At 40.4% G+C, this 17,962-nt stretch overlaps 1 protein-coding gene across 1 annotated transcript in view; it reads left to right on the top strand.

Annotated features, from left to right (window-relative positions):
- Window positions 1–661: 661 nt before the first annotated feature.
- Window positions 662–17,962, top strand: part of vps50 (VPS50 EARP/GARPII complex subunit) — a 93,888-nt gene continuing 76,587 nt past the window's right edge. The window contains 4 exon segments of the mRNA XM_051066145.1: window positions 662–833; window positions 1,364–1,432; window positions 10,400–10,522; window positions 11,440–11,511. Of these exon segments, the coding sequence (XP_050922102.1) occupies window positions 801–833; window positions 1,364–1,432; window positions 10,400–10,522; window positions 11,440–11,511 (297 nt within the window). The 5' untranslated portion in view covers window positions 662–800.

Raw genomic sequence — 17,962 nt, 5'->3', positions numbered from 1 at the left:
ACACCTGTCTGTGTTATGTTATTACATATAGTTCATTACAGTATTTTGTTATTATTACTAATTAATCATCAAGTAATATATATATCCTGTAGAAGTAAGCCTTTTTCACAGCAGGTATTTAGACTTGTAAAAAGCAGGAAAAGCACAGGTGTTGCCAATAACATCAACAATAGTTCCATTATATTCAAGTGTCCCAATTAGTTGTGACTGTGAAGTCAGCATGCCCAATACCAGCACCCTGAGTGGAACTGAAACATCATTCATTATTTACTGACACCTGTGCTTTCCTACTGTGATAAACTGTTTCAAAATGTCTCACCTGACAGAAAAGAGAGGTAGAATAACATTTTTCATGGAGTCAAAATAAGCATTGCTGTCTAATATTCTATGCTATTCTCTTTCTATTCTGTGGTGTTGAATTACCACCATCCAGTGGTGTATTATAGCAATACATGTATCACAGTGCTGATGTTTAGAGCCACTTTTGAGTATATTTTTAGTATATATATTATACTTTCTCTTTTTATTCAGAACATTTTCTAAAATTTAATTGCAAATAATTTCAGACAGTTCAGGTCAAAAGTAGGCCTCATAATAATAATAATAATAATAAAAAAAACTAACTAACTAAAAAACTTCATTTCCCAGGATGCTCCGGATTTTTACGGTCCCTGCTGTACCAGTCACGTGACGGACAACTATGGCTTCCCTCTCGTAGTGATGGAAGCGCATCGGTAACAACAAAACACAAACTGAGACTTTATTAATTTATTTGTCCGCCGACACAAGTTGGATTTACGATGCAGAAGATCAAGTCTCTCATGGCCCGGCAGGTGAGCAAAGCGGGTCCAGACAAGCTGAGCTGCTGTCCGTTTGTCTCTGACAGCTGCAGGTAGTTAGCATAACAGCTAGCTAAGCTAACTGGCTAATTTGACAGCTCATTGTGGCTCATTAAGGCACACGTTCAGCTGGAGTAATAACCGTTCTTTGAACGACTACAACACAGCAACGACCTATTTACCTCTCACAAAGAAACTGCATATGTATAGACAATTATACCCACGTCCAAGTTGTAAGAGTTTCCTACCAGACAAGCACACAACATGGCACAGCAGTGGAAACTGGGCGGTTAGGGAAGTTCTCAGTTTGCACAGCAGTAATGTTACTGGACACAGCAGAGCGTATCGCTTTCAGAAATCTGCCCGTCGGTTCCACTTTTTGCAGTACGCAGTAGTGTGCTAATGAATAGAAGGTTTTGTGACAGCGGTAGCAGAATATAACCAACTGAAAAAAACACGTTAACGTTACTTGACTTTTTGAGGCTTTTGAAGTCTAACAGTGAGTCTGATTTTTTTTTTGACAGGGCCTGAAAAGCCCCCAAGAGAGCATGGCAGACCTCAGTCCTGTGGAGAACCTGAGGATCCCGAGCAAGGTAAACTTCCCTGACGAGGCTGAAACTGTCGCTGGCAGATTGTTGTATCCATGCTGCATGGTCTCTCTGTCATTATAATAAAACCTACATTATAATAAAACCAACGGTTACATCTCAGCTAATGATATGTTCAAGTAGTTAATAGTAGATAGTTACCTGTCATATGTTTTTGTTTTTATTGTGTAGCAAGGTTGGAGTAGCTGAATACTTCCTGTAACAGTTTTGTTAAAATTGCTGTTCCGTCATTCTTTTCAGTACACGGTGAAAGTTCACAAAATCTGCATATTCATAATTGTGCTTTTGAACTGTCATCTTATGCACTGCACTTTTGTTGTCTATGACGTAAACATTTTGAGCAGCCTCACGATGCATATCGTTTAAAGAAGCCCAATAAAGTCCAATCAAATCCAGTAGCAGTTATATCACTAGTTGTGGCAAAACAAGGTTTTAGAGTTGAACCAGACTTAGTAGAGACCATCTTCCAATGGGCCACACTAGCTGTGATACTCGTCAACACCTTCTGTTCCATGACTACTCAGTACTCATTACTACGTTATGACATGAGTACGCTGGACTCATGGGTCAGACCACATCCGTCTTCGACCTTGACCTTCATTTTGATTTCTACTACACACCTGTAAAAATTTCTGTGACTGTCTTTTACAGTTGTGATGCTATTGTGGTGACAAAGTCTGGCCACATACATACAAACACCTGCCAGAATACTCAAAAGTGCCTCTGTGGTAAATCTCATTACAGTTCAGTCCAGGACATACACACACACACACACACACACACACATGAACACACACAGACTCACAAGGTGAAAACAATACCAGCCTGGTAATTAAATGTCAGGGCTTTGTCCGCCATGCATTGTATTACTTTTTGAACTACTTCTACTTTTCCCAGACTGTGTTTTTTTTCCCCAAGCCTAAAGGCTTCCATTTATATCACTTAAGGACACACTTGACATCAATCCTAACACCAACAGTGTGAGATATGGTTTCCTTTAACAGTATTTTAACATTATGGCATGGCAGCGTTTGAAAACGTAATCTGTCATGCTTAGTCACAGGAAGCATTTGTCATTATCCACTTCTACAAATTCAATTTGTCAAGAGCAGACAGTATGAAACAGCAGAGTCGGTCCATATAATGTATAGTCACTTACTTACCTACACCTCAATGCACGGCTAGTTGTTAGCTTTGCTTTGACTTGCTTCGTAGTGATGACTTTATGAGACTGAGTAGAATTTGGAAGGTGACCAACTTTGTTTATTCACAGTGCAGGGTGAGAGCAGCCAGGTCGATTGTACCAGATGTTTAATTTCTCTCTTTCCAAAGACCTCTCTCTCTTTTTCCTTTTTTTTTTTTTTTTTGCTTGATGTTGTTCTGAATGTCACCGTAGCTTGGCCTTATATGTGAGTGGAATTTTCTTCCTGGCATGTTTTGCTGATGTACCATTAGAGTGTTTTCTGGCCAGGTTTAAATATACTGCAGAGATAAGACTGAAAAGGAAGTGACTTTCTGACAATTCATCTACAGGAGTTGCAAAAGATGAAGCTGCGAGAGTTTTGAAAAATATCTGTCAATCTGGTATTTATTTCAACAGTCCTGTTGTCAAGAGAAAAGAAAAAGACAGAGCAGTGTGTGATAAACACAAGCTGTCTCTTTTGAAAAGGTAACAATGTTTTCTTCTGTCAAAAGTAGGACTCGAGCTCGGTGTTATCCTCACAATGAACAGCAAACACAGACTCATGAAAGATAACAATGATAATGTATAATGCCCTAATCATTTGAGGTTGCTGTATCATATTGGTGTGATGTATTGTAGACAATATTGCACTGCTGTTGCTAGACCTGTTGTTGCAGAAAACCGCTCAGTGACACAGATTAAGCTCAGATAAGATTAGCAGTCATTTACCCTCCAAGTGTAATTAGAGCCTGAATGAAAGCAGATGGGAGTGCCTCAGGAAAGATTTGTTTCTTTTCATAGGATGCATGTCTCCCCCTGGCTTTGGGATTGGTATCAGTTGATGTGGCCAGACTGGATATGTGGTAATCAAACACCCTTTTGTGTTTTGGTACCTGAAATATTCACCTTTGTTTGTTCTGGAATCATGGCTCACAAGGAATACTGTGCATCTTATCATGTCTGCTTTGTTTACTTTATGTGATATGAAGGAGCATGGTATAGTAAGACAGAAATACTGGCCAAGAGTTGGTATGGATGTGCAGGTTATATGCCCTTACGTTTACTGCTCTAGATCACCCGTGTATTCACTCTCATGTGTGCACTGCAAACACCTGCCTATTGTGTGTTCAACCAAAACACAGGCTTTATTATTTGATGATATTATGCTTTGACTTTATTTACTTTGCCGCCGGGTTTTTCAGCTTCCTGGGAAATGAGATAGGGCGCACACAGGCCACGCTTCATATACAGTGGCAATTATCTGCACTTATCTATAGATGTGTCTTATAATCAGGTCTTCATCTAAGTTATAAACACAATCTAGTTTAACTGAGAACACACTATTCATGATATTGTTCATGTTCATATTGAGTACATCATTCAGACATTCACAGTGTAGGTTAGAAAAAGTTTGTGAACCCCTCAGCTAATGACATCAGCAAAACTTAATTGGAGTCAGGAGTTAGCAACCGTGGAGCTCAGTGAAGACAGGTGTGGGTTAGAACTACTACACTAAAACATTTTGAAGCATCTGCTTCTAAGAGATCTCAGAAGACTTAAAAGTGAGCAGCCAGTTGACTCCAAAAGACTCATGGCAGAATGATTAGTGAGGTAAAGAAGAGTAACAGCTTAAGGCTGAAAGGAACCACTGGAGCTAAATTACCATTGTGTTCACGAGTCTGCCATATGCAAATCATAGTTCATGGTTGCATGGAGCTGGTGGCAGGATACCACAGAGGAAGACACTGCAGCTCTCCAAAAACAAACAACAACAACAACAAAAAACATCCTTGCATGCCTCAAGTGTGTCAAAGAGCAGCTTGACACTCTGCAGCACTACTGGGAAAATATTTTGTGGACTGATTACAGTAAAGCTCGCTGTCATTGAGGGGAAGATGAATTGCCAAGTTTTTTGAGGTATCTTACAAGATAATATCAAGGTGGCTGTCTGCCAGATGCGCCTTTTGGAGTGGCCTAATCAGATTCCAGACATAATAGAGATGCTGTGGAATATGGCTCAGCTGAAGCAGTTCTATGAGGAAGAATGTCCTGAAATTCCTCTTGAACTTCACGCAAGTCTGATCCGAGTTTGTTTGAGGTTGCTGCTGTTTAATGTGTGTGTCCAGTACAGACCGGAAATAATATATTGATTTGTGTGTTTGTGTGTGTGTGTGATGTATTATTAGCTTAAGCACATTATGTTTGTCCATACTTGTGACTTGGATGACGATCTGATCATGTTTTATGACCAGTCAATGCAGAAAACCAAGTAAATCCAAGGGGTTTTCTCTCTGAAACCCACAGTCCCCTCATGGTTAGAGGTGAGTAAGCCTTTCATTAAGCCTCAACCACTGCTTCTGTGGGCAACAAAGCACTAATTAACACAATGCTCTGTGATGGAGAGTGAGACCAAAGTGCTGGACTGCGTGCATATATTATTATGATACTTAATATGATACTTAACTGCTTGGAACCGTTTATGTGCTTCTAACCATTTTAGCCATGATTCACATCATTTATCATCCTCCAGGAGCTGACAGCAACATCTGGCTGACTGTAGGGGGGGAGGACTGATGCGGGGGATGATTGACAAATGATGCTGTCGTATCATTATTTGGACATGATTTGAGGGTTTGATAGTGTTTGCTTGCTTATTATTAACAGTTTGGCCAGCTGGCTATTATAGGCCAGGCATTGCCATTTAACTGAACAAGTTAGCAAACATTCCCTGGTGGTTGTCAGGATCCTTTTATAAAAACATTAGAAAATCACAAGCTTAAATCCTATAGTACTAGACAGAAAGTTGTACTCCCAAAAAATAATGATAAAACCTCATCAGAAAGTAACTCTGGGAACATAATATCGCACAGTGTAAGTCAGAGTGACTGATGTTGAACTTATCCTCCTAAGCTGTTGCGACTAGGACTGAAGAAGTATTTTGGATGAGATGTGAAACATCTTCAAGAACCAAGCGTGGTTGTATTTGTATAGCGCTTAGAAATACCATAACCTGGATGACTTAGACTCTTTGTAGGTAATTACAGAAGTTAATGAACTTTGGAATGACTGGTGCAAAATGTACAGTCCTGTTTCTTTAATGTAATGTTGCTACTGAGGTGGAACATTTGATTCAGTTGCATTCACAGAAGTCAAGTTGGCTACATGTGCATAAAGAGGTCAGATTCTTGGCTTCAGCAACAGTTTACCCTCAGGGGAAACCATTCTCTTAGAGAAAATCTGATCCCCTCTTGTTCACCTGCTGCTGTGTACTTAATGACCTCTACACATTTACATGTAAAACTGGATAATGAGTCAGGGACCCAAATTTAATTCAAGTTTGATCTTATCTTTCATTGTGATATTATCCCCAAGACGGTGATAGAAAAGTAGGTCCATGATATGAGGATGATGGACATTTTTATCATTTCATGTGTCAACAGCTAATTTGCATCAAAACCTTTAAATAAATCACAGCCTTGGAAGGTTGGGTTTTCTTATTTAAAGGACTCCAAGTGGCTTTGAGCTATTTTTTTTTTTTTTTTTTTACTACTTTGATGTTTTTGTTCCTTTTATTAATCTCTCTGGGTTCCTGAGAATGTATAAGCTGCTTTGTGGGTTCACACTAAAAACAAATAAACCAACAAACCTTTTTTCCCTTTTCCAGTCTTCTCTCTTCAAAGCTGTTGTCCCTCTGCGAGTCAGTTTTGCCTATTTTCTTTGTAGGAGTTGTGGTGCGTTATCTCTCTTAACCTTCAACACTGTGGAGCCTTTGATGGTTTCCATCAATACGATCTCACATTGTGAGGTAGAACAGTGCTCAAATGAATAAAACTTTAAATTCCTAATTTAAAATATTTTATACTGACTTCCAGTGAACTCTGCGTAAAATAATGCTGCAAATTTAGTTGATTAATGAATTATGTGGTTGACAGTAAAAATAATGTAGAACTGTTTATATAACTGATTAATCATCTCACTCATTTGTAAACAAAAATACCAAAGAATGGTTTGGTTCTGGCTTCTCAAATGTAAGAATTAGTAAATTTAATATCTTTGGGCTAATGTTTGACATTTCATGCATACTATCTATGTGATGCTGTGAAACATGAAAGAAAAATGTTTCAATTTAACTTTGAAGCTGTTGTGGAAAATGTTGAGAACATTAAGTCCTTCCTGGAGGCTTCATTTTCCCTGAGGCAAACAGTAGTTCTCTTAATGACCTGCTGTTAGTGCTTCAGGTCCTTGCAGTTACCATTTCCCACCAGCAGGGGTCAACCTCAGTTTACTCATTGCACATTTTTATCTTTGGGTTAGAATATTCTGCTCACAGAAAAACACTCATTTACACAGGCTGGGTGCACCTGCTCAATATTGCATTATTTCCTACAATTTTTAGGACTAATGTGATTGGCTGATTGCCTCCAGCGGCCAATATGTATAAGAGGGCCCAGGACTAGAGCTGGGAGCATGTTTGATAAGCTGCCATTAATTCTCACTGGGGTTTCTAGACTCTGTTTGACAGTTCACATGTGTTTTGGCCTTAGGTTACCTAATCAGGTTTGTTTCTTAGATAACCTATTGTCTAATTATGTTTCCAAAGCCTTGATTGTGCTCTCAAATAACAAAACATGCATGCATGACACCACAGATACAGAAATCCCTTGCCTCTGGCTTGATGACAGAGCTGAATGAAAGGTATAATAATCACATACTTCCAAGTGAAAATTCAATAGTGTTATCTGTTAACCCGGCAGCTGACAGCAGTGTTAAAGCCTGGGTATTGCTGTTGGCTGTCATTTTCTCCTAATGTCCCAGAAGACATCTGTGTTAAACCCTTGTTTAGGAGCAGATGAGGATATACACCCAGTCAGGTCCGCATACACATTCAGCACTGATTACAATGAGGAGGTTTTGATTTGTTCATCTAATGAATGATTCCATAGTGGAAATAATTGGCCCTCATCTCACTCCCCGCATCCCTCCGTCTTTCTCTCCCCGTGTCTCGCAGGATTTTCCATGAACCTCCTATTGTTTATTCAGTCTTTTGTTTTGTCAGAGTCCTGTGTTGTTGAGCACCTTTTTTTTTTTGGTTTGTCCCGCGCTTGATTTTCCACATTCAATGAGCACTCCAGACGAATATCTACTTTGATTCTTTTGATAAGGTTCGTTAAACATCCCTCACTTTGGATGCAAATAGATTTCTTACTTCCGCAGCGAGATGAGAATTTCATTAATTTGTAGGAGGGGTGAAGGGTGGTTTGTTTGTCCCTTATCCTTCAAAGTGAAATTTGATCAAAGCCTCACAGCAGCCGATGCTGGGTTTCACACGTGGGGGCACAGGGAGGGGGGCATCTGTTTTGTTTTGTGCCCATGCAGTGGCAGGGAGGGAAGGGAATTATTTAACCCGAGGTGGCCTCTCAATGAGTCATTCACTTATGGATATTTAGACTTATGCGTGTCACTGCAGGTGGGAGACTGAGGCAAAGAGAGGGGAAAAGAGAAAGACTGTGACACAGGGGAGGTGAATTGCTCTAACCATACTGAAGAGGCTTCACAAGAGAGACACATCGTTGTCTTTTGTTTCGTTCATTCCTCTGTGTTTTTCTTTTCGCCTCTAACTTTCGCTACCAATGAGTCATCTCCTCCGCCTCCCTCCCCCTTTTTCGCTTTCCCTCTCATTTGAGCTGATTTCCCACCCACCCTTTTGATGGCAGAGCGTGATCTCCTACCTCCTACCTCTACCTCCTCCTTTCCATTTTCCCCAGGGAGCTCCTTGCTCACTCCTTTACCTGATTCTAACATGGCAACACACACACTTGCCTGAAGGTCTGTGCATTGCAGGTGCGCGTACACACACACACACACACACCACCTTTAATCACATTTTAATGCTTTATTTTCATCCTCCCGATTCCAGTGTATTAATTTAACATGTGGTGTAAAAGGGGATTCTGTTTGTGCAATTGAATTAAATGAAGCTAGAATTTACCTCAAATGTTAAAACTACTCACAGCAGCATTGCCTCATATAAATGTCACTCAGCAAGACACACTCTCACCCACAGAAACAGATTCAGTTACATGGGTGGCACACTTCATTGCCTTGCTGCACGCCTCTTGCTGATAGTAGCTGTGAGAATATTTGTGCCTAGGCAGGTGTGTAACAGGATTTTTTGATCAGTGTCTGCTATCGCATGAGGTCTATATGAGATAATGTGTTGAGGTGCCGATGAGAGATTTCTATACATTTATTTAACAGTGCGCATATAGGGGCTTATAGATTGCTCTTATTCCGTAATTCCACATCTCTTCACCTCATTCCCAGGCCTATGGTTTATTTTTAGAACCATTATACTTTAATGTGCTGATGCCTCAATGTATTGATCCCACACAAGCAAGAAGTTAGACTCAGCGTTAACTTAAATAAAGGATTTCCACTCAGCATAAAGTGAAGCTACTTAGCATGAGATGTCTTCTCTATGTAGAATGTAATGTTGTATGTAATGTTATTTAGCTTATTAGAAATGTTACCTATACAACTGCATCCAGACTGACATATTCAGAAACAGAAATGTATGCATGAATTATGTGCAGGCAGCCATGTTCCCCCGAGGATGAATCCTAATGATTTGGTGATCCCCTGACTTTTCCTCCAGCACCACCATGACGTTGACATTTGTGATGACTTGAGTAAAATGTCTTAACAATTATTGGCTGGATTACTATGAAATTTCGTACATGTGTTTAGTTCAGGACTTCATCTGGCTCATAATTCAGTTTGTCCAGTCCTCTGGTTTATGACTAAATACCTGCGAAATTGATGACATTCCTATTAGTTTAGCTGTTCTTTCTATTTAGTGCTAATTAGCAAATGTTAGAATGCTAATATGCTAAACTAGGATGATTAACATATAAACTTCATATTTGCTTAATATCAGCATGTTAACATTGTTATTATGAACAGCATGTTAGCGCTGTTCTGAAGTACAGCCTCAGAGAGCTGCTAGCTTGGCTGTAGATTCTGTAGGGAGCTGCCATGCTGCTAACATAGTCACCACTTTTTATTCACCTGTGACCATATCTCCTCTCATTAAGGCACTCAGGAGGGAATGTGGGTTCAAAATCCTTCATCTAAAAGACTGAGTGCAGCAATAAGCCTGGATGGATGCACAGCATGTTAATCAATAAGGCTCTAATGTTTCCCAGGAAGCTTTGAAGGGGAATCTCCTTTGAATTTTTTTGGTCATTCGTTTCTTCTCATCTTTCCTCTGAAGGCTGCCCGTTATTCCCCATGATAGCTGTCCAATGAAACAAGCTGCAATCTTCTCCCAAAACCCACGATTAATGTTTTCCCCTCCCTTTTTTCCCACTTCGCACCTCCTCTCACTCCGTTCTTGCCCCTTTTTTCCCCAACTCTTCTCCTCCCTTTGTCCTTCACCCTTGCCCTTAAACTCTTCTGTACCTTGTGTTCCTCTAATCCTAACCTCTTCCATTACTGTTCTTTCCCTTGGCATCGTTCCTCCCTCTTTTTTTTTTTTTTTTTTTGCTTTACCCTGTTTCTCTGTTTTGATGTATTTTTCTTGATGTTTCATTAGAGTCCTTGTTTGTTGTTTTCTTTAGTTGGGAAATGATGCAACTCTGTTTTGGAGATTTTCTGTTTATATCTTAGTGTGTCTGGAACTTTCTGAAGTGCTGTCTTCAAGGACACTTTTTAATTCTTTCTCTTTTTCTCTGTCTCCGTCTCTCTTGATCTGTCTCGCACTCTGTCAGGAGGAGTTGCGGGAGCTGAGGGAGCAGCCCATCGACCCACAGGCGGAGCAGGAGATCATCGACAGCATCGAGGAAGTCTACTTCTCCAGCGACTCCTTTGACATGGTGCAGCATGAACTGGAGGTCAGATTCTCGCCGTATGAATGTGTTACTCATGTGTTATCATTAACTGAATGAGCACCACTCACCTGTATAATGATGACAACAGACTCCCTCCCAGGGTCACACGCCCCCTCAGAAAAATAATAATTCCATCACCACATTTCAGTAATTCTGATAATGGCAATATTGCATTTCTAATGTGAATAAATATGGTTTCCTGTGCTTTGAACCTCATCTGACTGGCAGAGTTAAAGCTCTTTCTCACTTGAGCTGCTGTCTCTTACACCTCTGCTGAGCCGTGTGCATACCATTGACGTCCCGATTGATGGATTGCATCCGCTCAACAGAAGAAGGGTGTGAAATCTCATTAGATTTATCTTGGTATTGCTACACCATCTGAAATGAGACTCTCAGTCAAGGGGAAAGTAATTACCTATCATCCTTTGGGCCATGGATTTGTAATATCTTCTTTTCCTAGTAGAGTTTGTTTTCTGTTTACGAAATAACATCCTCTACCTTCTTGACTAATCTGACTTATGATCTAGCAAAGTGTATTTATTGAGCAAAATCTTTCTGTTTTTTGTTTTTTTTTGAATGGAGGAAGAGCTATACCTATCTTTAGTCACACCAGTGAAACCAGGCTAAGCTCTTTGAAATGCCTAGTGAGATATCTTTGAAAAATTAAGATGCTCAGGAGTGAAGATTAGCTCTCCTAAGATAAATGAAATCCCTGCTGTGGCCCTCAGTGCCAGAACTTGGATACCGCCGTGGTCCTGCTTTGAATAGTTTTTCTGTCTGACACACACCCAGCAATGACTTTTACTTGCAGACTGTGTTTGCATATGTGTCTGCAAAAGTCGATGGGACTTTCACCTGTGTTGGATGTATTGTAAACAGTCAATAAGGTTGTGTGTTTGTATCTGTGTGTGTGATTATAGAAACTCCCACCTGAGCTGAACCTGCAGGAGCTGGAGGAGTATAGAGACAAACTGAAGAGACAACAGGCAGCAGTACGTATCTCTTTCTCACACACACACACACACACACACACACACACACACACTGGTGTCTGGTGTCAGACCTGCTTTTTTATTTGAAGTGAAAGTTGTAAATGTAGATATGTATGGATTTGTAAACTAAACAAATTCTTGAATTTCTGCATTTGCTCCATTTATAGCAATTTATCGAAGGTTCTTTGAATTTGCTAGGCAGCCTAAAGATACTGTATTCCTGCCTGACAACTTCCTGTGTTCCACCCAGTGAGAAGCACCATGTTGAGTGATTGAGTGTTGAGCCATGATTTCTTTGTTGTTGATTGGCAATTTGATGACCAAGTCCGATTTGTACCCAATAGGCAAAGTTTTTGCTTTGTGTCTGAGCTACGATAGCAGAGTCTTGTGACATCAGTGACTGTGTTTTCCTCCTGCGGCCACAGCCGGACCATTTCCACAGTGGCCATCCTTCTAAGGTCAGTCAGGTACTCGCTGTTTCAGACTGGAGAGTCAGCTTGTCAACAAAGTCTATTTATAGAAAAACGTGGGAGAGAAACCAGCTCTTTTCCCCTCTGCTCCCTCAATTCCCCACAGTCCAGATTTCGCCCACTTAACCCTGCTTCCTGATGAGCTTCTGTACTTTGCACACCTATTCGTCTCCGTCACTCCCTCAGCTCTGCTTTTGTTTTTTTTTTTGTTTTTTTGTACTTTGCAGCATCTATTCCCTCCACGCCTCCTCTCATCCCTCTTTTTTATACATGCTGCTCTTCCTCCGCATCCCTTCTTTTGACATATTTGGCAGTTCCCCACAGAACTGTCTGGTGAGTTGACAGGATGCTGCAGACCTTGTGGCCATGTGGAATGGTGAGACTTACAAGTTAGTGAAGCCTTAGAGTACACAAACGCATTCTCACACATACCCTCTCTCTGTCTCTCTGTCTGTCTCTCTCTCTCTCTCTGGCTGTGAGCCTGCAGGCACCTTGTGGGAATAGCCATGGTAATTGGGCCAGTGTGCTGTCAGGCAGAAAATCCACAGCTATGTTTCTCAGCATGCTTACCAATGCAAACCTGCAGTCTGAGTCTATATGAGCAAACCCTCTGTTTGTCTACCTCACTGCCCAGAGGATTTTGTAAAATACCTTGTATATATAACTCTTTTGATTTGTTTATATTTAGTTTTTCAAGCTAAACAAGACAATAGACAATTGCAACTGTATTAGTTAAATTCTCCTACCATAAGAGTTAAAAAAAGAATCCAAGATAAAAGAGGAAATCATTAAACAAAAAAGCAAGAAAGATTTTAAAATCTGTAATAAAGTTACATCTAGTGATAGATAAAATGTATATACAGTATTAAACAGTTTCCAAAATGAATTATCAATAAAGGAATAAATATTTGTGTAGGTCCCACCTTGTGCCGCCAAAACAACTCTGACTCGTCTCGGGTATGAACACGGGTGTACTGTGGTGTCTGGCTCTGGGACATTGGCAGTGGATCATTTGGATCCTGTGGGTTTGCGGGGTGGGGAGTCCATGGATCTGGCTCGTTCCAGCACATCCCACAGATGCTCGATCGGTTTGGGATCAGTGGTGTTTTGAGCCTGAGGTCAGCGCCTCGGGCTCTTTGCCGTCTTCCTCGAGCCATTTCTGAGCAGTTTTTTGAGATGGGCGCAATGTCCTGTCAGAGATTGCTGTTGCCTTGGGGGGGTGCTTGGTCTGCAGCAATGTTTAGGTGCGTTGTACATGTCAAAGTAACATTGTAACATTGTATTGCAGCAAAATAATCAATCTTATTCACTTCACCTGTCAGCAGATTTAATGTTACAGCTGATCAGTGTATAACATATAACATTAGGTAAAACGCAAAAAAAAACCCACAGCCAAACAAATGAAAAATGTAGAGAAATACTGTAGTGTTGTGTTTTTCCACTTTCTTTCAAAACGTCTTACCATCCCATCCATCTGTTGGACATTTTCAGAATAATTACCACGAGATGGAGATTACACCTGTAGCCTTTTAGGAATAATGGCTTTCTTCTTTTATGCAGTTAATATTTTTAACAGATACCATGACTATCGCTCCCATCCCTCCATTACACAGAAGATGTGTTTGGTTTTGGTAAACATGGAGCCTTCCTGCTATTTATCTAACCGGGTGAAAAATATGTCACTTTTTCATCAGAAAAGCAAGTAAAAAAAATTCTTTGTTGTTGTGGCTAAGCAAAATATCCCTGTAGCCATAACAAGGGACCCTGTGTGACAGATTTTTTTTGCTTTGATTTGGTTCAATATTGGAGAGGGAGGCTTGATAGAGTCGTAGAATTAGTTATTTTATGCATCACAAATGTGAAATGGGAGAACGTTTGAAATATGCTAATAGAGCCTGACTTAAAGAAGCTACTATATTTAATTTTTTTGAATTGACAGTTTACTGAAAAAAAAAAATCCTTCACGTATTTTTTCGACTTGTATTGTGAAGCCATACGTGTCCATACAACTAGTGCCAGTCCCCTGCTTCTGATGATAGAAAGTTAATCTCTACAGGTGGGCAATTACACACATACTGACTCGCCTACTCATACACCAACAAGCACATACACACCTGAGCCTACAAAAACACATAATCCTCACTGTGTGAAATAGAGCATCATAGCCCTTTGAAGAAGCAATAATAGTGCTTTCACTTTCTAGCCATGAGGCTGTCCTGTGATGGTCTTTCCTCCTCGCAGACGATGTGGAGGGTCTCCACGCGTTATCTGTGACACCATTACTTGAGCTGTAAAGCAGCGTGATGAAGGTGTGTAGGTGTGTGTCCAAGCGGGGGTGTGAGTACATGAGATGAAAAGTAGAAAGATGCAGTACTGTACCATATGAACTGTATGTACTTGTTTCCGCTATTTACTACTCTTTTCTCCCTTGTGTGTGTTTGTGTGTGAACCGGTGTGTTGACTTACACTAACATTAAGCATCCTTTCTGCTTCTCTTTCCGTCTTCTGCTCTCTGCCTGAATCATCTGCTATCAGGCTTTCTGTGGAATTGGGAAGGAGAACAACTGTCCTGTTGCTCTGCCACTGTATCCAAGCTTAATTGGCATCTCTGACACACGCCTGGCAGAGGCTCGTCTCAGGGCTAATTGCCTTCTTGCACTGCAAGACTCCAGCCCATACAAAAAATGTCAGGGTTCAGTGACGCGGTTTGGTTGCGTGTGGTTGCCATAATTCCCACAATAACGCACAAATGCAAGGAAGCCGTAATTAGTGTGGGCACACATGCTTGTATCACACTTCTTTTATCACACTTTTATTAGCTGTATTCTTTATCAGATGCGAAGGCTCAACAGCATTTAACCCAAATATGAACTTAATCCCAATTATACCCCCCAAAGATGTGAGGAGCAACAATTAACCTACACATAAGAAAAAATAAATAAATAAAAAAGTACATGCTTAGCACTTATTTCAGTGGCAGCCTAAGAACAGGGTCACAACATTTTGCATTTCAGTTCCCTTCTGTCTGAAAGCGACTTTCTTTGTATGAACTAAGGCTGTAGGGATGTAGGAGGAAGCGATGTTAATAACATGGACGAACATATTCAATTTTTAATGAAACTTGAAAGCCAGCAATGACTATCCCTCCTGCAGTACTCTCTGTTTTTTTTTTTTTTTTAAGTTAGCAACGCTTATGCAACCCTTGCCTAAACCCTGCCTGGCTGCCAAATTCCTCCCCGTGTTTAAATCAGGCAGGAACTGATGTCCCACTGCGCAGGGGACGTTTGAGGTGGTGTAGTGAAAATAGAGCATGAGAGATCATATGACTGCATGGAAAAGTGACATACACACAAGCAGCTTCAAAGCGGGGGAGTAGTGGTATTGACACCCTATTTAGTGATCAATTTGACAGAATATAACACTACACAGGAGAAACAGACATTTTGAAATACATTTTCCAGATGTTATTTTAAATTTGCAGTTTGGATTTTTTTTTTCCTGCAAATGAAATCTCTCTCTCCTTAGAAGTGAAGGAGCAGTCCATTAGACCACTGCTATGGGTTATATTGCTCTGTGTCAACAGTGGAAACCTTTGCTATTGAGTTTATTCTGTCTTTGCTTTCTTAATCAGAAAGAGTGACCTTCACTGTTTCTTAGCAGCTTGATACTTTTCACCGCTACCAACCCCTAATTAGTGCTCACTAATTTAGCTCTAATTGCCTCATACATCTCAGTAAACACCTGCAAGAAGAAGCAAACATGTTCTTATTCAGACACATTTATTATAAGTCCGACATGTATATCTATAGCGTATGGCTTCTTGCTAATGAGCGAAAAATAAATAAACTGTACAGATATGTTCAATCTCTGTTAGCAACACTTGCATTCATTAGCTTTCCAATTGATAATAGATGTGTGAGCTCCAGTGTGTAGTCTGCATAAGGCATCTGTCTTCTCCTGTGACTCTTCTCATTTTTCCCCTCCCCTCCCTGATGACACATGTTAGTGTCTCTATAGAGAAAAATTGCACTTGTTACCTTTTCTTTGTCTTTGTCTTGAGTTGATGGTTTTTCACTGTCAGTCACTAGATTTGGACAGCATTTACTCCATCTGCTGAATGTTTCATTCACTGTGCTTGCCTTGCAACCCAGTTACTGCACAATTAGCCTCCATTTGTGTATGCGAGGGTGAGCTGAGAACTAATGACATTGACCTTATGGCTTAGGTGGGAGGGTTTGGTTACTCACAGCTGGGTTTTCATCATGTGTTCAGACTCTTACACTCGTTGAAAAGTTTAGTATTTTGTGTTAAGGTCAGTGGGTTTCCAATAGGTGGCATTACAGCACTATTTTGCGACACTTCTATAAACTGTTGTGGGTCCATCTTTGGCTTTCTTCATTGTTTCTCCACCATTTTCTTGAACTTCTTCCAAGTTTTGAATATGTTTTCACTGTGACAAACGTATTCATGCATTTTAATGTTAAAACACACAGAGACGTTCAAACCCTGTGGAATGAACAATTTAATTTGAGCTGCATTCGCCATCTGCTCAGGTCTCCAGTTGGCTACCATCCACACTCAACACATGTCGAAATGTCATCCCCACCCCTAGTCTCCTCGTCTACTGCATACTAGCAGATATGAACACCTCCTCACTACTTTGAATAAACTCACATTTGTTCTAAAACTGCACTTGGTGGATGTATGTGTTGGTGTAGATAGTTACACCATAATTAAAATGGAAGAGAGAGAGCTCACTCAGAGGGTCAGAGAAAGATCGTTGGTTACATCTGCTGGATGAGACCTTTCTGTAACACTGTTGAACCTATTTTAAAGGGACACTGAATCATTTTTACACATCAAAATGGGTTAAATTGTCATAGTATGACTCAGCCTGTGAAAATTTGTATATCTTCTCTGGCTCTTGATGAGCTTTATCAACTCTGAGGAAACAGCCCTCATTGTGTCATAATGATGTTATCAAGGTTAATTCAGTGTGAATCTTGTGACTACACATTTATAATAGAGAGCCTGCTTTACAAACTGTGGCTGTGCAGTTTGGAAGATGTGAATATTTACCAATCTGGGGCGGCTGTGGCTCAGGAGGTAGAGCAGGTCGCCCACTAATTGGAAGGTCACTGGTTTGAGCCCTAGCTACTCCGTTCATGTTCCCAAGTATACTTTGGCAACATACTGAACCTCAAATTGCCCTGATGCAGCTTTGCTGTATGAATGTGGCCTGTAGTGTAAAGTGCTTTGAGTGGTCAGTATGACTAGAAAAACACTATATAAATGCAACTTATTTACCATCTAATAAATGATGCTATTATTGACTTGACCTTATGGAAAATGTAGGATGCAGTTATTTTGGAGATTTACCTGTATGAGAAACTTTGAGTCAAAATGGCTGCTTTGATTTTAACTAATATTTTTTTCTTGTCTCCCACAAGTCCTCTAGCTTTGTGGAAGTGTAATACTGCATCACTACAATACCCCTTAAATGTATATTAGAGTAAATGTAAATGTGGAGGTAAACTGGAAAGTTATCACTGAAAATCATAAAAAAAAAAAGTCAGCAGTAGGAGTTTACCACACCTCCCCCTCCATGCTGTATGACCTTGTTTGTATGGTCCTTCTGTGTGGGTGAGGCTAAGACTCATTCAATTTCCATTGACCCTCTGTGTTCTTCAGCTTTTTCCCTCACTAAAAGCAGCAGTGGGCAACACTCAAACCAGGGGGATCACACTGATCTCATGACCGTGCTCAATACTGTGCTTCATGTCGTAAGCAGGGCATATGCTCTTAAAATAATTACAATTTCACCTCAGCTGTGAGTCAAATTGGTAGACGGCATAAAGGAAGAACATACAATAGGAAGAGACTTTTCTGAAAGAAACAAGAGAATTGTTACTAAGAAAGACATTGAATGAAATGAAACTGAGAAAGAGAGACACTCTCTTAAAAGGCTTTGGCTGTATTGC

This window comes from Lates calcarifer, linkage group LG3 (genome assembly GCF_001640805.2).
Source record: "Lates calcarifer isolate ASB-BC8 linkage group LG3, TLL_Latcal_v3, whole genome shotgun sequence".
Taxonomy (NCBI): domain Eukaryota; kingdom Metazoa; phylum Chordata; class Actinopteri; family Centropomidae; genus Lates; species Lates calcarifer.
This window is presented reverse-complemented; position numbering and strand designations above follow the sequence as displayed.